Source organism: Trachurus trachurus (genome assembly GCF_905171665.1).
Source record: "Trachurus trachurus genome assembly, chromosome: 14".
NCBI classification, from domain to species: domain Eukaryota; kingdom Metazoa; phylum Chordata; class Actinopteri; order Carangiformes; family Carangidae; genus Trachurus; species Trachurus trachurus.
The window spans coordinates 8,095,171-8,114,485 of record NC_139903.1 but is presented as its reverse complement, the minus strand read 5'-3'; the positions used below and the strand labels follow the sequence as shown (position 1 = coordinate 8,114,485).

The 19,315-nt window shown below is 41.4% G+C and overlaps 2 protein-coding genes across 2 annotated transcripts; both read left to right on the top strand.

The window, feature by feature from the left end:
* ftr83 (finTRIM family, member 83) lies at positions 1–4,593 on the top strand (the record flags this gene model as incomplete). The annotated part of the gene is made up of 7 exons (XM_083986192.1): positions 1–579; positions 984–1,079; positions 1,258–1,491; positions 2,055–2,214; positions 2,339–2,395; positions 2,947–3,015; positions 4,067–4,593. The coding sequence occupies 7 exons, from the start codon at positions 1–3 to the stop codon at positions 4,591–4,593; spliced, it is 1,722 nt and encodes a 573-aa protein (XP_083842318.1).
* Positions 4,594–7,448: 2,855 nt separating this feature from the next.
* ruvbl2 (RuvB-like AAA ATPase 2) lies at positions 7,449–16,434 on the top strand. The gene is made up of 14 exons (XM_083987422.1): positions 7,449–7,471; positions 8,549–8,605; positions 8,772–8,827; positions 8,977–9,118; positions 11,848–11,977; positions 12,065–12,131; positions 12,246–12,352; positions 12,468–12,561; positions 13,126–13,344; positions 13,444–13,562; positions 14,600–14,719; positions 14,817–14,946; positions 15,527–15,641; positions 16,093–16,434. Exons 2-14 carry the CDS (start codon positions 8,551–8,553, stop codon positions 16,116–16,118), a joined length of 1,380 nt encoding a protein of 459 aa, XP_083843548.1. The 5' UTR covers positions 7,449–7,471; positions 8,549–8,550; the 3' UTR covers positions 16,119–16,434.
* Positions 16,435–19,315: the final 2,881 nt, after the last annotated feature.

Genomic DNA, 19,315 nt, shown 5'->3' with positions numbered 1-19,315 from the left:
ATGGCGTCTGACCAGGACAACTGCCACCTGTGTAAGGAATACCTCCGGGACCCCGTGTCCATCCCATGCGGCCACGGCTTCTGCTCCATTTGCCTGAAAACGTACTGGGACCACGCTGACCACACGGGTTCGTACAACTGTCCGCAGTGCAGGGTCACTTACAACAAGAGGCCCACACCGAGGCGTGTGGGAGGCTCCCGGCACTCGACCCTCCAACGCAACTCCTCCGAGTCTTTCCCGCCCGCGCCGCCGTCCCCCGACTACAACTACGCAGGACCCCAGGATGTCGGCTGTGACATCTGCATCGGCAAGAAGCACAGAGCCGTCAAGACCTGTCTGATGTGTCTGGCCTCCTACTGCGAGAAGCACCTGAAGCCTCACTACGAGTCGGCCACTTTCAAACGGCACAAGCTGGTGGACGAGATCGGCCACCTGGACCGGCAGATCTGTCCGCAGCATCAGAAGGGTCTGGAGCTCTTCTGTCGCACCGACCAGATGTGCATCTGCGTGCTGTGTACGGTGAAAGAACACAAAGGTCACGACATGGTGTCCGCTGAGCAGGAGAGGGCCGATGAGCAGGTTGGTAAAACTTCATTTTTCAGAGTTACAAAGTTTTTTTTCGAAAGATCATTATGTCATTATTCAACCGGAGCAACGATGAACGCTGACATGTGCTTTGTTGAACTTTGTGAATCAACGGTGATGCATGTCAAAAGTCATGGTTGCACAATCGACACAGTGGCAGGGAGTGCACGAAACAGCAGCTCACAATAGATGGAACAAGCCCTTTAAAACAAAGCTCCAGTGTTTACTGAGTCTCACTCAAGTGAAATACGCCTCTGTCTGCAAAAGAAAATGTGTGATTTCTACTTGAGTTAATCTGTACGCTGTTATCATAAAGTTAAACATGCATACGTCTTGAAAAGGCGATTTAGTGTAAATGCTGTCATCCCTAACAACAATGTCTGTTGTTCTCGCCATAGCAACGGCTGGGCGCCACCCAGGCTGAGATCCAGGAGAAGATTCACGACCGACTCAAGCAGATGGAGGAACTAAAACAAGCAGTGGATTCGCTCAAGGTTTGTGCCACCGTCATCCATCATCTAGATAAGACCAGACAAACCACTAGAAAATGAATGGAAAGTTAAAATTACGGACACGGACAGCATTCCTTCATGTAGGGGGGGGGGGGGGGGGATGACATCTCTGTGAGTCACAGTTGATTTATTGCATACCTCGACGTTTCCTCCTGTGCAGAACTCGGCGCAGAGGGCGCTGCAGGAATGCGAGAAGATGTTCGGAGACATGATGCGCTCCATCGAGAGGATGCAGCAGGAGATGTCCAAGCTGATCTCCTCCAACAAGAGAGCGGCGCTCAGCAACGCCGAGGGCCACATGGAGCGCCTGAGCCACGAGATCGCCGACCTGAAGAGAAGAGACAGCGAGATCACGCAGCTGTCCCGCACCGAAGACCACATCCACTTCATCCAGGTAGACATAACATCACATAACATTTTCATTCAGAAATTTTAGGCTATTTAATAGGATAAACCCCTTGAGAGGAATCCTCTTGTTTTCGAGGGGGTCCTAAAATACATTACAACCAAAAATGAAGGGACAAAACACAATCAACAATCTACAAACACACAACAACAAAGACAACAGACATAAACACAAAACCTAGTAGAACTAAGAGAAATGTATAATAATAACATAATGTTGCAAAGTGAAATTACAGTGCGTTAGAGATAATATTGATATAACATCATCTGAAACATGTGCAATTTAACTCAAAATAAGAAGACAAGGAATATTTAAACCTATGAGCGTATGTTTAAAGGAAGATTATTCCAGTCTGATGGTGCTTTAAACATAAATGCTCTTTTACCAATTGTTTTGTTCACTATAGGAATAAGGAAAAAGTACTGAGATGAGTCCCACGCTGTATCTCCCTGCTTTTCCTTTATTCTATACTGACTGAAAATATCATAGGCTACCTGGTGTAAACATACATTAACTCATTGCTTTTATTTGCTTTTGTTTTCATTCATTAGAGCTACCACATGCTGATAGCCCAGACGGAGGCCGAGGAGCTGCCCACAGTGACCGTCAACCCCTACTTCACCTTCGGCCCCGTGACGAAGGCCGTCTCCGAGATGAAACAGCACTTGAATGAATTCAGCAACGACGAGCAGGTGAAGGTCGCCAAAGCAGGTGAGTGTGTTGGAGAATTGTAGGAATTGTGTTTTTTGATGTTATGTTTATCTTTATCTAACATTTTATGAACATATTTCTACTGTTGCCATGTTAACTCATCCATTATTTCTTCATTTTACAGTTAACAAAATGACCTTCTGTCAGCTGGAGGAGTCCAAGAAGAAACGCTCAGTGAAAAGTGAGTCAACCGTTCAAGAAAATTGTTTTTCCTATCCTGATTCCCAATTTTATGTGGACAACAAAGTAATGGATAGGCAAAAAAAACTAATCTTGGACAAACATCTTCTAGTTAACCCACTAAGCCAGTCTGGCTGCAGTATTTACATATCATAAGGACCCTGTTAATTCAACTTTTAGCCTAATTTAACCAAAAGTCAAATAGATTTACTATTTCCTTTGCACTCAAAAGGCTTTGTGCATTCCTGTTTGATGTTTGGTCGTGGCCGGAGAATGATATTTATTAGAGGGTAGCCTGGGGTCACTCAACTCAACTGCCACATGGTTAAATGTTTACTTTGACTGTGTTTACATTAACACACTTCTCTGGTGCAGAACTCAACCTGCGTGGTCATTGGGGGTTCAGATAGGCTTCATTATCTCTAATATAATAACACTACTGGCATTGAGGCATCAATATGCTTAAATAAATCATAGGGATGACATATGTATTGTGCAGCTACGTTGATTCATTTCTTCACTTCACTAATGCTTACATACTTCCTTCCACAGGTGAGGAAGCTGCCATGTACAAGTCCGTCCCAGTGCAGGAACCTCAGTACAGGGAGGATTTCCTGAAATGTGAGTACGGGCTTTTCCTGACGCTCCTTTCTTTTCTGCAGTGACACAGCTCACTGCTCCCCCTGCTCATTTCACTGCATGAGGCAAATTAGATGCTGATGTGGTTCTCTGTCAGATCCTGTGGCTGACCACAAAATCTGATTTTAGCAGCTACAGTACGTCCCACATTGGTGACATAGACTGGGATTGACTGATTACAAATATTGTAGCAAGCACTTAAACTGCAGCTAAAGCAAAAAAAATCTGTTTAAGTTTTCCATCTTTGACGTTTACTAACCAGTCAAATTAGACCAAATAACAACTCAAATCACAAATTTCAACACATGCATATTCATTCATAAATTTAAAAGTAATATAATCTTTGGGGGCTGAAATCTTGGGGGAAATTGTCCTGCTCGCTTCACGCTGGGTTTCACTTTAAAGTTTAAGATGTTAGATTTGTTAGATGGACTTCTGTTAGGGGTCAAACTCACAAACAGTGTTGATTGATACCTCTGGCATTCCAGATAATAGGTCGGGCAGATCAGGCCGAACCCGCCGGGTGTCCCACCAGCTGTGACCTGCAGACAGCAGGCAGGTGACATCTCAAACCTGGGTTTATTCTGATTTCTGTGTGCACAGCCAGATGGTCTCACTCTTTTTCTCTTTCATATTGTGGTACTGCAAAAAAAAAAAAAAGAAATCAGAGGGATAAATCCTCACACTGCAAAAACTCAAAATCTTACCAAGAATATTTGTCTTATTTCTAGTCAAAACAAATCTAATTATAGCCTACTTAAAATAAGACTCCTCACATTTAAAAAGAAGCTTGTTTTTAGACACTTTTTTGACAAGAAATAAGACAAATATTCTTGGAAATATTTTGAGTTTTTGCAGTGTAGCCTATAACATTCTACTAACCTCTATAATATAATATAATCTTGCAGCTGGTGGTGAAAAGGTGATGGGCCCATCGTGTGGGGGGGCGAGTTGTTGGGTGGATAAATGTGTAAATTGACACTTCCTAACGTGAAATAATAACTGTTGACAACCCTCTGTCTCTTTTTCCTAGATGCTTGTCAGCTGACTCTGGACACCAACACAGCCTACAGACAGCTCTACTTGTCCCGAGGGAACAGGAAAGCCGCCCTGAAGAGAGACCCCCAGTCCTACGCCGACAGCCCCGCCAGGTTCGACTCCCTGCCCCAGGTCCTGTGCAGAGAGCCCCTCTCTGGAGGCGCCTACTACTGGGAGGTCGACTGGAGCGGGGAGGGGGCGGCCCTCGGCATCACCTACAAAGGCATCAAGAGAACCGGCTACGGAGACAGCTGCCGCATCGGCTACAACCGCAAGTCTTGGAGCGTCTTCTGCTCCGATTCCAGCTACTCGGCCCGCCACAACAAGGACCAGATAGACATCGCCCTGCCCTATTCCTCCCGCATCGGGGTGTTCCTCGACTACGACGGGGGCAGCCTCTCCTTCTACACCGTGGGCGACACCATGTCTCTCATCCACCGCTTCAAGGCCACTTTTAGTGAACCTGTCATTCCAGGCTTCTGGATTTGGTACGAGTCAGCTATCACCCTCATCCAGCTGTAACTTAATGACCCACTTCGACTAATCAATGTACAAAGGTGATTCGATAGAGATATGGATGTACAGTACAGTGTGATGATACCACAATGATGACGTGTTGGAATTATTTTACAAGATTGAATGTATTCTTTATTTTTTAGACTATATATTTTATACTATAATCTATGTTGAGTATCAGGGGGATCGGTTTGATGACTGTGAATATTCTGCAAATCAACACATGTGCAATGTAAGCTCAGGTGTATACAGTGAACGAGCATGTATATTATTTAAAACAATGAAGGCTGTGCTCGTTTGAAATATGTCATGTGATCATTTATCGTTTATAGAAGCTATGCTATAGGCCTAGCCTACTTTTTATCAATAAACTGAACATTTTTCATCAATAAAGATTTTATAAAAACTATGGACTGTGTCCTTCTGTGTTTAAAAATGCCAAATCTTATCACCTCTCAATCTGCAAATCATGAATATGGTAAAATGTGAAATGGGAGTAAACTGTTTTCATTCATTCCTTAACTCATTCATTCATAAAAAGAAAGAAAGAAAGAAAGAAAGAAAGAAAGAAAGAAAGAAAGAAAGAAAGAAAGAAAGAAAGAAAGAAAGAAAGAAACTAGCCAGTCACAGTGTGTCAGACAACTAACAGTAGCTTTCAGTTACATCTATATTGTCTCATTGGTCTGTAAAAATACAAAACGCAAATATTACCTCTAAAGCATTGTTATGGTTATCAAAATGATATTTGTGCATATTGAAATTTTAAAATCCCAATAACACACCCAATTGGATAATCAAAATCATGTATAGACAAAGACAATAGGAACAAAAACCTACATCCTATATTGCTTATAGGGACATGGTGACAACAAAGGAAAATGGACAGAAAGATAAAATAAAACTAAAACTAAATAAGATAGAACAAGATAGAATAAAAAGAATCAGATTAATAATTCAGAATCGATTCAAAATGTATATGGGGGCCTGGCTTGTCTTCAACAAAAGCAGAGGGGGGCTTCAAGGAAAAAAGGTTGAGGAAGCACTGCTCTAAAGGATATTGCATCACCTTACATCACCACATTGGCAACAGATACAATAATAAAACAACAATAAAGCCTTGTGTGTGAATGCCTGAGATGGTTTTGTGAGAGGAGTTGTATAGAAATAGTCGAGGCGTGACTGAGAGCTCTTGAGTTCACACATGGGTGAAACTCATCCAGAAACTCATCCAGCAGCAGCAGTTTCAGGTGTAAGTGGTCTACTGAACTAAGGTATATGAACCAGTCTGACAGTAAAGATCTTTATCATCTAGTTATACATTAAAAATGATGCAACGAGTGAGGTATTTTTTAGTAGTTGTAAAACTGGCTGAGTTCCATTTGATCATTGTAGTAGAAGAAACTAAATGCAGTTCAAGCTGGTGAACATTTCCTCTTTGCTGAGAGGCCTTTGACAGGCCTGGGAATTGACAAAACATGTGTTTTATTTGAACATATGCCAGAGATTACACAGCAGGTAACATAACAACTGGCTGTGAGTGCAAACAAAACATTTTGGGGATAGTTTTTTAAGTTGTACGGTATCGTCCTCCTGTGATTGTGGCATTGGTGGAATCCTAAAAGTGGAGCCTTGAGGGGAAACTTTGAAGAAGTTGTAAAGAGGATATGAAAAACTCCCTCAGAATCCTATGTCGTTGTAAACTTTATTTTCTGAAATATACTTGTCCACTATTGCCCTGGGCAAGGGCCAGACTAAAAGAACAGACCTAGACTTGCACTAAAAAACGCTTATATGTGCAATTTCTGTAAATCCAGAAAGAGAAACAAATTGATCTCAATCTCAATATGCTTGAGCCATTTACTATGTGATTTTAGTTTCTGCCTCACACATATCAACATGTATTTGAGCAAAATATATTTCCATTATGTATTAAACTTGATTTTTGCACATACAATCTGTGATTTCCTCTACATTGCAAATGTTGAAGGATGTTTGCTAACAATGTTTGTTGTTGGTGTAGCCTACACTTACAACAACTACGCTATGCACTTGTTCTACCTTGAAACCAGTAAACATGCTTGAGAGTCTTGCCACCTCTAGTGGAGAAATGTATGCAGTGCTTACCAAAGCTGTCACTAGCCAGTGGCCACCATTCATTTCCCTCCTGGGAAGGCTGCTTCTGTGTGTGAAAAGATAAATAAAAAATAAGAAGAGCAAGCAGAGTGGCATAAAAAAAAGTGGCAAAAAAAGCTCTACCATATGGCTTTGGCATAGTAGAACTACAACCCAGGTGTCCTACCTGAACAAATTCACCCTACCTATCAGAAGGTAGCCTACATGTTTGTCTATTAATCCTACAAAGTAAAAAGCAATTGTGAGGCCTTGATAGCCTACTTGTTTGTTGTACACAAACAAGACTTAAAGAGAAAAACATGTGATATTCAGTTTCTAAATGTCGTTTAAACGAGAGAACAAGAGACACAGACAAGTAAAACGTGAAAATCATCGAATGAAGTGTCTTTCTGTTGTAGCCTACAACAAATAGGGTAACCCTAACCCTAAGTGCTCTTACCTCATTCTACACAACGACAGTAGCCTAATGTAGATTCAAGCTCCCTCAAAATAAACATAAACTAAACACAGTGAAGTAAAACGACTGATAGAAAATCAATTATTTTCCCGGGTAAATTACCTCCCTTTAAATCTATTTTATTTGTATTCCCTTCCCTCATTCCCACCATGTCTACAGCATAGACTCTTCTACAGGCGGTGGTGAGCCGGAAAGCGTGAACTGAAGACCTTGTTTCTGTCCGGACACATTTACGCTGCGCACCATCAGAAAGAAGCGCCGCATTCTCACATTTTCACAAGTGTGGCTGCACAGGTGAGTGTGTGTATCTCATACGATAAATCGAATACATAAGGGTCCATCTTGGGTTTTATGTATTTATATCCCTACAGGCGTAATTTTAGCTAAATCCGCCGGCGTTACTTCTTCGTCCGGACACAACAACAGTTAGTTACAGAAGACAGAAACCTCATGAATGGAGCTAACATCAGCTAGCGTTAGCATTGTGTTTCTCTAACGTTACTAGAAGAACCAGCGTTATTATGGAGAACTTACATTGGGGTCTTTCGCATGTCGTTTGGCTCAAGTTGAGTTTGCCGACAACTCAGCGGTTTGTTGTTTATGTAAAAGTGAGCCTTTTAAATGATATTAGAAGTAAAACGGCGTTAGTAACTTAGCTAGCGTAGCCGTTGGGCCACTTTTGTGTTGAGGCGTGCGTTGGGACTGTCACTATGACAACCGACTGGACAAGACACAGGCTTTTCTAACAATTACCGGTAGTTGAGTTCATTTGCTTCTTTAGCTGCATTAACTAACTTGGTATAAAACTGATCGGTTAGTTTTGAAGAGTTCACAAAGGTCAACAGAGGTTTTTTTAGGCCAGATATTGTATAAAATCGTGTGTTATATTAAACCGGGCCTAGTGTTGTGTATAAACGTATCTTGTTATTGTACATTCAACACTAAGCTACTCTAATAATACACAGGTTCATATTAAACAGGTACAGTGAGTAACGCTAGGGTTGTTAACTGATGACACTGTCAACAATGTTTGTCAATCATGCATACTAGCTATTCAAATTGACGTTTTTATTTTCAACATAAATGTGGAAATGAAAATATATTAACACAATTAAGACCGTCATGTTGTTGATGAAGATATACCACTTCTTGTGAATAGGATTCAAAACACAATTGAATGTGCATTGTACCACTGATGTTACAGTGGTACAATGCACATTCAATCCCCCCCCTCTTTAACAGTTTTCATGTAATGGTTTAACATGTGTCATGGAGTGAAGGATTAAGGCTAGGAGTGATTTTCACCAATTTCCATTTTATTTTAATATTTAGGACGCTTGTTTGTTTCTTTTTTTTTTGTTATTGTAGCAGAGATGGCGACCCCAAAGGTTCCCGAGGTTCGTGATATCATGCGGATTGAGAGAATTGGTAAGCATCCATATTTACAGGAGACCCTGACAGTTGAAATGTTAGTAGATAGATGTAAATAAACAAGTGCTTGATGTGTTACAACACATTTATAGATGCAAATGCTGCCTAAATTCACTCTCCTCCTGAATGCTGTAAATATGAATGTGTTTTCTTATGTGTTCAGGTGCACATTCTCACATCCGTGGCCTTGGTTTGGACGATGCTTTGGAGCCAAGACAGGTAATAGAAATTAAATAACTGTGAGGCTAGTTCAAAGCAGAAATGTTGTGAGTTTAAAGACTATATTGCGCTACAGTTCACAGTATGCAGATGTGCATGAATATGTTTTACATTTAGTCTCAAGGATACCTGTTTCTATTCGCTGGCAGGTCTCTCAGGGGATGGTTGGCCAGCTGGCCTCCCGTCGGGCAGCAGGGGTCATTCTGGAGATGATCAAAGATGGCCACATTGCTGGCAGGGCAGTGCTGATTGCTGGCCAACCTGGCACAGGAAAGACCGCCATTGCCATGGGTAAGCGCTTTGCAGGAGGCTCTAGTCTCTAAACATTGTCATTTCATCATCCTATCCTGGAAGTGATATTGTTGCCTTTCATTGACAGGGATGCAAACAGCGCGCCGAAAAGCGAAACTCGCTTTTTTCATGACCAATTAGGTGACTTGTGTGAATCGTTCAGATCCGAAGAGTTTTTGTTTTTGGGAGGGGGGGGTCTCAGCTGGGGTCAGTAAAATGTTTTTCTAACAGGCTGACAGTGACAATCACGTGAAACTGAGGCGAACTCATTCATGGTTGTCTCTGGTTATAGCACATTATATAGGCCTATATGTCCATTACACACTTTTAGGCCTTAAAATGTCTTAAATTTGTTGAATTATTGTGTTCAAGACTTAAATAAGACAGCTCTTAAATTTTCGTATGCCCACCATGGGCGAGCATTTCGCTCGCATTTGCCCCTAAAAAAAAACAAACATGTGTGAACCAGGAAAATCACAAAAAAGAAAGAGCACAACCTGCGATTGGTCAAAAACTACAAATCCCACAATCCTCTGGCCTCAACAATAACAGTAGTTAGTGTAAGTAAGGGAGAGTGGAGCTGTCGGTGAAAAGAGGAAACAACGCCACGTCTGGTCCTGTTCTATGTTGTTCGTTCACACCGTCACCGTTTATTCGTTACGTCCGCGGTGTAAAAGGCCGTGACGCAAAGACGCGATTAGGCGCGAGACGCGGTAGACGCGACTTTTTTTTTTTGCGACGCAATACACCCGATTCTTTTATGGCGACGGGACCTTCGCGTCTTCGTCTATTTCATCGTGTTTGGAGGACGAGGAACGCTTTTTTTTCGCGCGAGCTTTTACGCGCAACCAAACGCGAGATACGCGAGATAAGCGAATTAGCGCTCGTTTTCACTCGTTTCAAAAAAAATTCACGAGCCCGCCTATTTTCACTACAACAATTTTTTTTTTTTTTTTTCAAAGGAGGTTAAATCGAAAGCAACTGGACTTAGTTATTTACTTATTATAACTAAGTCCAGTTGCTTTCGATTTAACCTCCTTTGAAAAAAAAGTCTAGGAAGACGTTTCACCTCTCATCCAAGAGGCTTCATCAGTTCATGTAGCATCTGACCAGGCTGGGACTGGTCCAACTATCTGGTGTGGAGACTCAGTATAAGTCCAGTTGCTTTCGATTTAACCTCCTTTGAAATACTATGACCTGGACAAATGAGAATATGCACAGGCCTACAACAACATTTCTGCTCTCACCAACCATGGTTGAGGTCACAACGCTGCTGTAGCTGCTCTGTAAGTCCGAGACGTCTGAGGCCAAACGCCGCCGTCGCTTCTGGTCCATGAGGCGAGTTCCGGGCTGATGAGCTACAGAGACTTTAGAGTCAAAGAGGAGCAGTGCGTCGCTGTGTCGGACTGTTTGGATTTAATGAAGAAGCTGCACAGAGTCAGGTGAGCAGAAGCTGCCCCCCCCCCTCACCGTGGAGCCGCTGCTGTCTCACAGCCGCCACCGACCCCTAGAATAAAACACCACTAAGCCGTGGACGGTCGCTGCGTGGATAAAATGCTGACGACCAAAACAGCCGCCACCAGGTCACTGACTGGAGAGTTTTAAAGTCGGCACATGAACGCAGCTCAGACCGGCCGGTGCCTCAGCGCGGTGATCAGCAGGACGCTATAGCCTACCCAGTACCGGCCAGCTCAGTAAAGAGGGGGGGGAGGGGGGGGGGGGGGGGGGGGGGGCGATAACGTGACGCACAGTATACTGTTATGAGACACATTATGCATCCCAACTGTCTTTTTTTTTTAGAGGATTTTTTTTTTTTTACCAAGAATGCGCCCAAAAAAATCATGATCCAGGGGCCAAAATTCGAAACAAATATATATATTTTTTAATCATAATTCTCATTATTCTCCTGATGTCGGTTTAATGTAAACAGATTGCGCTGATATGCATCATGTGACAGCGGGGCAGAGCTGCAGCTGCTGTGCTGTGATGGACCTGATCAGACTGGTGGTGGTCCACAGTCAATCAGTCCCAGAGCCTTCCTATTCACCTCCAATGTAGACGCGACGTGCGCGCTCGTTACCCAAAGCGGCGCGTATCCGCGTGCATTCGGTGCGACGGCGCCGCCGTTTTCCCCCCCGTGCATGTCCGTTGCTGTGTCAGGCAGGTGTCTCCCACGGAGCTCTGCCCCGTTTCAGAGGTGAAGGAGAGACGTCGCCTCCGCGATGTAGAATGTGTTCAATTAAAGTGAAACTAACACATTATATCGGCCTATATGTCCATTACACACTGAATGGGATGTTAAATCCCATGTCTTTATTTCTTCAGTTTATTTTAATAGTAATAATTATGACTTACATTCAGTGAAGACCTAAAAATCAGTATCTCCAAAATTGAAATATTGCAATGGTTTTTATTTTTTTTAAGCATTTTTAATATAGAAATGTTGGCCTTCTGAAAACTGTCCATCTATATGCACTCAATACTTGGTTGGGGTTGAACTACTGGAAATAGACTTTTCTGTGATATTGTTGACTTTTCTGTGATATTGTTAATATCCCCCCCCCCCCAAGACAATTCCTCTCTTTTTTGGTCCTGACCCGTTTGCATCCCTGCATTGATGTGCAATTGGCTTACATTTTATTTTTGTAAAGAAAGAGTTTCGAAAAAAGCTCCTTCTCGCAGTTCGTTTGGCAGAGTGCGGGTTCACTTGAAACTTTTTTTTCCTGCAGGCATTGCCCAGTCTCTTGGCCCTGATACGCCCTTCACAGCACTGGCCGGCAGTGAGATCTTCTCTCTGGAGATGAGCAAGACTGAAGCACTTAGCCAAGCTTTTAGAAAAGCCATCGGTGTGAGGATCAAGTGAGTGCACAAACGCATAAATTGTACCCGTAAATCTTATTGTTTGAGAGGAACTGTTGTCCAGGAGCTGCTGTGTTTTTGTTACAGAGAGGAAACAGAGATTATTGAAGGAGAAGTGGTGGAGATCCAGATTGATAGACCGGCCACTGGAACGGTAGGCTGCTGTTTACATATTAATACATATTAATATTTGAATTTAACAGTATTCAAAAATGACCACTGTGGTTTATTCATTTAATTCAAATACTTCTTTCTATCCTTCCACCAGGGTGCGAAAGTGGGCAAGCTGACTCTTAAGACTACTGAGATGGAGACGATATACGACCTGGGCAACAAGATGATCGACAGTCTCAGTAAAGAGAAAGTACAAGCAGGGTAGGTTCATCTGTTGTTCATTGTTTCTTATCCTATTTTTCACAGTTTCATAATATCAGACCTGATGACCAGCAGCCATGTGTGATTTCAATGGTATTTCTCCATTGTCTTTCAGTGATGTTATTACCATTGACAAAGCTACTGGAAAGATTAGCAAGCTGGGCCGCTCCTTCACCAGAGCTAGAGACTATGATGCCATGGGAGCTCAGGTATGTTGTCAGGTCACCAAAGTCCAGATGCTGTAATTCACACTTACAACAGTTTGTAAAAAGTTTGACCAAATATTCTTGTTGTTGACTTATAGATAGTGGAATAAATATTGCACTGTGGAGCTTATGGTATTATCATACAGTGAGACTTTGATATAATGATGTCTTACAATACTGCAATAAATACCATGGGCTAGTTATTGAGGAATTACAATATGTAATACAATATTGTAATAGAGCAGAAAAATAGGGGAATGATACAATTAATCTACAGTAAAATTAAACGGGGTAAAGAAATGGAGCATTTTCTAAATGAATATTTTTTAGGTGGTGGTACTGTTGACTTTTTTTTTTTTTTTTTAATCGGTATTGGCAAAAATCGGAGCCAAGTAATTGGTTGTGTGTATGTGTATATAGGTTAGTATACACACACAAACGTATAGTATTTGCAGTCACGGGCATTAAAAATGTTTGAAATGGCATTAAAAAGCATTAAATTAGATTTGCTGGTACGTGCAGAAACCCTGTGTAAACATTTTCACTGTAATTCTCTGTCTGTTATAGACCCAGTTTGTACAGTGTCCAGAGGGAGAGCTGCAGAAGAGGAAAGAGGTCGTCCACACCGTGTCCCTCCATGAGATTGACGTCATCAACAGCCGTACACAAGGCTTCCTGGCTCTCTTCTCTGGAGACACCGGAGAGATAAAGTCTGAAGTCCGGGAGCAGATAAATGCGAAAGTGTGTGAATGGAGGGAAGAGGGCAAAGCAGAGATCATCCCAGGGGTAAGTTCACCACTGTCTGTGTGTACTGTATGTGTTTTTTCTATTTGCCATTTCTGAGTGATTCGTACTTGACTCATGTTTTTCTGTCTGTGGCTGCAGGTCTTATTTATTGACGAGGTCCATATGCTGGACATGGAGTGCTTTTCCTTCCTGAACCGTGCCCTGGAGAGTGACCTGTCCCCAGTTCTCATCATGGCCACCAATAGAGGCATCACACGGTATTGTTTGCATCTTACTTTAACTCCTATCTAACTTCTTGAGGCACCTCGTTATGATATTAAAGCAATGTAGAAATGTCAGATTCCATTTTTGACTCCCAATAAATAAATCTGGATTCTGTAGAAATATTGGCTGTATAAGAATTCATGCTTCAAATCCCATTCGCATTCATTTTCAGATTTTTTTTATGTAACTTTGTGGTCATGTGGGAAAGGAAAATGTTTAATACAGCTCAACAATTTAAAGGGGTACTTCACCCAAAATCAATAATTCACAAATGTTCTACTCACCGTCATCCCAAGGAAGGGTTTGGAGAACTTTGGGAGTTATCAAAACGCTTTTGGAGTTCCAGGGGGGGTCCGGCTGGCAACAGATTTTCATATAATGGTGGTGGATAGAGCTCAAAACACACTATGAAACATCCAGATACCTCCATACTGCTCGTCCGTACTGACCCAAGTGTCCTGAAGCCGCCACATGAAAAAGTTGTTCGGAAAAAAAAATTAATGTGATCTCTGTTTTTAGCCTTGTTGTAGCAGTAGCTCCCAGTGGCTGCACGAGATTTGCTGTGAGATGTTCTTCCGTGTTTACATCATACATCCCAATGGTTTACAACGACGAACGAACATCTCGTAGCAAATTTCCTGCATGTGCATAAACATCAACAGACTGGGAGCTACTGCTACAACAAGGCTAAAAACAGAGATCAGATTTTTTTTTTCCGAACAACTTTTTCATGTGGCGGCTTCAGGACACTTGGGTCAGTACAGACGAGCAGTATGGAGGTATCTGGATGTTTCATAGTGTGTGTTTTGAACTCTATCTGCCGCCAATATATGAAAATCCGTTGCCAGCCGGACCCCCGCTGGAACTCCAAAAGCGTTTTGATGACTCTGAAAGTTCTCTGAAACCTTCCTTGGCATGATGGTGAGTAGAAAATTGGGTTAATTATCGATTTTGGGTGAGGTATCCCTTTAAAAAAAAAAAAGCATTAGTTTTGATGTGTCACTGAATATCCTCTTTCTTTGTCTCTCAGTATCCGCGGCACAAACTATCAGAGCCCCCATGGCATCCCTATCGACCTGCTGGATCGCCTGCTCATCATTGCCACCTCCCCGTACACCGAAAAAGAGACGAGGCAGATCCTCAAGATCCGGTGAGAATTCGCTCTGATCGTCCGTGAGCAAACATTGTTTCCCTTCTTCTTCTATCCACAGTAGAAATGACCTGAGTCTGTCGGGGTTTCCTTTCAGGTGTGAGGAGGAGGATGTGGAGCTGAGCGAGGAGGCTCACACTGTCCTGACTCGCATCGGCATGGAGACATCGCTGCGCTACGCCATTCAGCTGATCAGCACCGCGGGACTGGTGTGTCGCAAACGCAAGGTCAGCTCAGTCCCTTTTATGTTAAACCTGTAGCTGTAATACGTGTTAAAGGGATAGTTCACCCAAAATTCAAATTGCACTCATTATCTACTCACCCTCATGTCGACTAAGGGCTGGGAGAAGTTTCTGAGTTATCCATGGCTTCTCTGAGTTACAGGGGGTCTCGGCGTAGCAGTTCATGTCCATATAATGGTTGCAAATGGATACCACTTTTTTGTAGCGGAAGCTCCTCTTCCTGGTTCGTCCAAATTGGATCCAAAACAAGCAGCATGGAGGTATTTGGATGTTTTTTGGTGTGTCTTTTTGTTGCGAAGAAAAGTGATATCCATTTGCAACCGTCATATGGACATGCACTGCTATGCCGAGACCCCCTGTAACTCAGAGAAGCCACGGATAACTCTGAAACTTCTCCCAGCCCTTAGTCGACATGAGGGTGAGTAGATAATGAGTGCAATTTGAATTTTGGGTGAACTATCCCTTTAATTGTCATCGATGTCTGTTAGAAAGTGCTTTTTAATCGCAACAGATTATTTCTAATTGCTTGAGTGTCGGGCTCATCTGTGTGTTTTGGCTTCCTCAGGGGACGGAGGTTCAGGTGGAGGACATTAAAAGAGTCTATTCGCTGTTCTTGGACGAGGCCAGATCCTCTCAATACATGAAGGAGTATCAGGATTCCTTCCTCTTTAATGAAACACGTGAGTTTGTTTCTCATTCTCTCTGTTTAGCCCAAGTTGAATCCAAGTCCAACAATGCATCAAAATGCTGAAAACAGACTCTTATCCAGTCACTGCTCTGTCATGCTGATTGGTTTATAGTTTCCACAGCAAAGCAGAGGAAACAACAGATACAGTACTGGCAAATGCAAAAAAAAGTACTACTACTAACATGTCACTGGGGTCAAATTTCCCTTTGTGTTATTTCAAATATATATATATATATATATCTTTATTTCGGACTCTGGGTCCATAGCGAAACATAACACAAGACATAACACAACAACAGACACACAGCACAGACAATAAAAGAGAATAGAGCTAAAACATAAAATAAAAGATCCTATTATGAACTTGATAATGAAACATTTTATCATTTGTAAAACTTTAATTTGTTCATAACCTGGAGGAAATATTTGTTCTTACATTTCAGAAACAGCTTCGATGGATACCTCGTAATGAATATGACAACTTTGTTTTCTTAATCTGTGAAGTTTTTATGTTGTCGATCTTCCTCTGGAGTCGGAGTCAATTCAGAACAGGCTTTTACTCAAATTTGAATTCAGCGTTGAATTGCATTGAAGATAGAAGACTGAGGACAGAGTGGACGAAACCCTAAACCCATGAACCCTAAAAGTTTCTTCTTTGTTCAACTTAAATATTGTTTGAATTCAAGTTTATTTACTGAAATTTGGCTTAATTCTGAATTTAGCACAGTTCTTCTGTTCATCACCGAGGCCTTGTGGCAGGAATAACCATTCCTTCATTGTTACCTTTTTTTTTGACTTATCTTTACAATGGTTTAATTTGTATGAAAATTATTAAAAGGCTTTTGTAAGCATGCTCTTTTTCCTTATCTCTCGGTGTTAAATGCTACAAAACAACATATTTTATTGGTTGGAAAACATTTGTGAGAACATTGTACTACAGATTAAGATTATTTGACACCAAGCCAAACTTGTTCTTTAAAAGTCTCACTCCATTGTGATTCAGATCAGTGTTAGTTCACATGCACATATACAACAAAAATGTAAAAAGCTTGAGACAAACAAAAATGTTATTTTCTCATTTTTCCCAATTTAATTACCGTGAAATGTGAAATACTGCTGAATTTGAAGTCAAAGGGCATCAAGTCCCAGGGTTATGTTTTAATTTTTTTTGCAATTATTTATTTAGAGGATAGCTGAGATTGAACATTTTACCAACTTCAAAGAAGCTGCCTTGTAGTTAAAGCGCAGAAAAGTCTGCAGCAAATAGACAGCACAACTTCAAACACTTGCCTTCCTGGTATCCTTCTTTTTCCTTTTTGCCTTTATTTTAATAAACAATATTAATTATTGAATTTACTGGCGCTATTTACATTCCTGATGCAAAGGGGCTGTACAGTAACAGGCCATTACATATTATACATGATGAGAAAAAAAAATACAATAAGTTTCAGGAATATAGATTTACAGTATTTTTTAAAAAGTTGATGATTATCCATTTCACTGTATTGATTTCATACATGATTTCATTCATTCGCATGCCACCAAAAGACTGTTAGGATCCACTTCTTTATCCCTTTATTACAAGCATGTTACCGTACCATGTATTGTAGAAAAAAGAAAACCAGAATTGCTGCAATATGCTGATGTCTTCTAAATCAAACAAATCCCTGCAGTGCAGCACAAAACACAAGTACATATACGTTCACAACTAACACATACTGTATATGGGATATTCATAGATATATACGGCAATGCTAATCAAGTACATCACACCTTTTGTGTTCTTCTGAGAAATACACCATGGGGAGAGAGTTTCTTTGCATCCTATCTATCCCTGACAAGTGGAGAGGAGAGACAAAGCGGTGATTCACAGTCTCCCTCGATCAGATGAATAATTCTTTGTTAGTTTTTTTTTTATTATTATTCAAGATACAGATGTAGCAGCAAGTCTTATTTTCAATGTCACCTGTGTGTGTGTCTGTTTTCCCTTTTAATGTATATGTAATACATTTTAAGATAGTATTGCAGTGTGTGTGTGGATTAAGAAAGATAAAGAGAAGAAAGACATGAACTAACTACAGGCTGATGTAAACATGTTTATATGCCCAATCAATCAGACAGGTGTACTGTATGTCACGCTTTAAAGATTTTCGACCACAAGGTGGCGCCCAAAGATCTCACAGAGATTATTCCTGCAAACAATACAATATGCTGAGATCAATGTGAGCTCTCTCTCTCACTCTGCCTCTCATTAAACAAGTCAACTGCTTTGCTCACAACCTAAAAATATCTTCTGGCTGCATCATTTAATTTATTAAAGCCGTCTTACTGTATGATGGGTGTGAGCTCGTACTGTAAATGATCGCAGCTGGTCCACACCTCGAGCTCACACACCCAGTCTGATATACTGCAGGTGCTTTACCCTGCGCAAACACACACACACACACACACTCTATGATAGATTTCCTTACAACTCGACTCCTCAGATGCTTCATACTGTAGATGATCCCATCCTTTTTTGTGGTTTTAAAAAACGCTGTTATCTGAAGGAACATGATCGCTCATAATATAATGGTATTACATCATTTTCAAAATGACATAATACACCAAATTAGTCTCATTTTATTGGAGTGACCACACAGGGTAGATCCCATTCCTTTTGAAAACAATATCAAATAATAAGAAGAAATAATTTAACATTTCATTGACATCAGCAAATGTGCTTGCTAAAATCAAAGATATGAAATTATAAAAGCCAGACAGTCTTATTAAAGCCTATTAAACCACATGAATATTACGCTACGCTACCATCCAGCAAAGACGCTACATTTCTTTCAAAAGTAATTACAGTGTATTAATCAGTTCTACCTGCTGCAACAGAGTACGAGAGCAGTAGCAGACTGTGTCTCCTACGTGGAAATGAATATTTAATGTTTAGTGCTGGTGGGAGAGAGTACTGCGTGGATTACCCTGCTGCCTACATCCCATAAATCCCCCTCAGTCCCACGAGGCCTCTGTTGCCTGCTGCCTACTCCTGCATCAGATGGATTCACTGGACGGTCTGAAAGCTGGGATTGACTCCAGAAGGGTTTCGGTTGTTTGTATGCAAAACAGAGTGTGTGTGTGTGTGTGTGTGTGTTGTTTGCACACACACTTTACTTGTTGTTGTGTAAAAATGCAGAAACACTTAAAGGGATAGTTCAACATTTTGGCAAATTGGCCCATTGCCATAATCACTATATCTATCTATAGTCATAGCAGTAATTCATTACCTTTATTTGTCGGTGTAAGATGTTTTTAGAACGGCGGAGCAGAGCCGCGAGCTGCTCAGAGCTACGCTACGGAGACTAATGGGATTTCTTGGTTTCCCTCATCAAACTCATCAAATACACAATCCAACAACTCCAAAACGCTCTGGTGGACAAGTTGTGACCTGCACATTCACCACGCTATGAGATAATAACAGAACGTTACCAGACAGAGTTGTTTCAGAGGTAAATTCATGCAAAACCGCTGATGCACGTTGCCTTCAGGGACAGTTTTTTAGCAAGCAGTCTCTGTATTTACCTCTAAAACAACTCTGTCTGGTAACGTTCTGTTATTATCTCATAGTGTGGTGAATGTACAGGTCACAACTTGTCCACCAGAGCATTTTGGAGTTGTTGG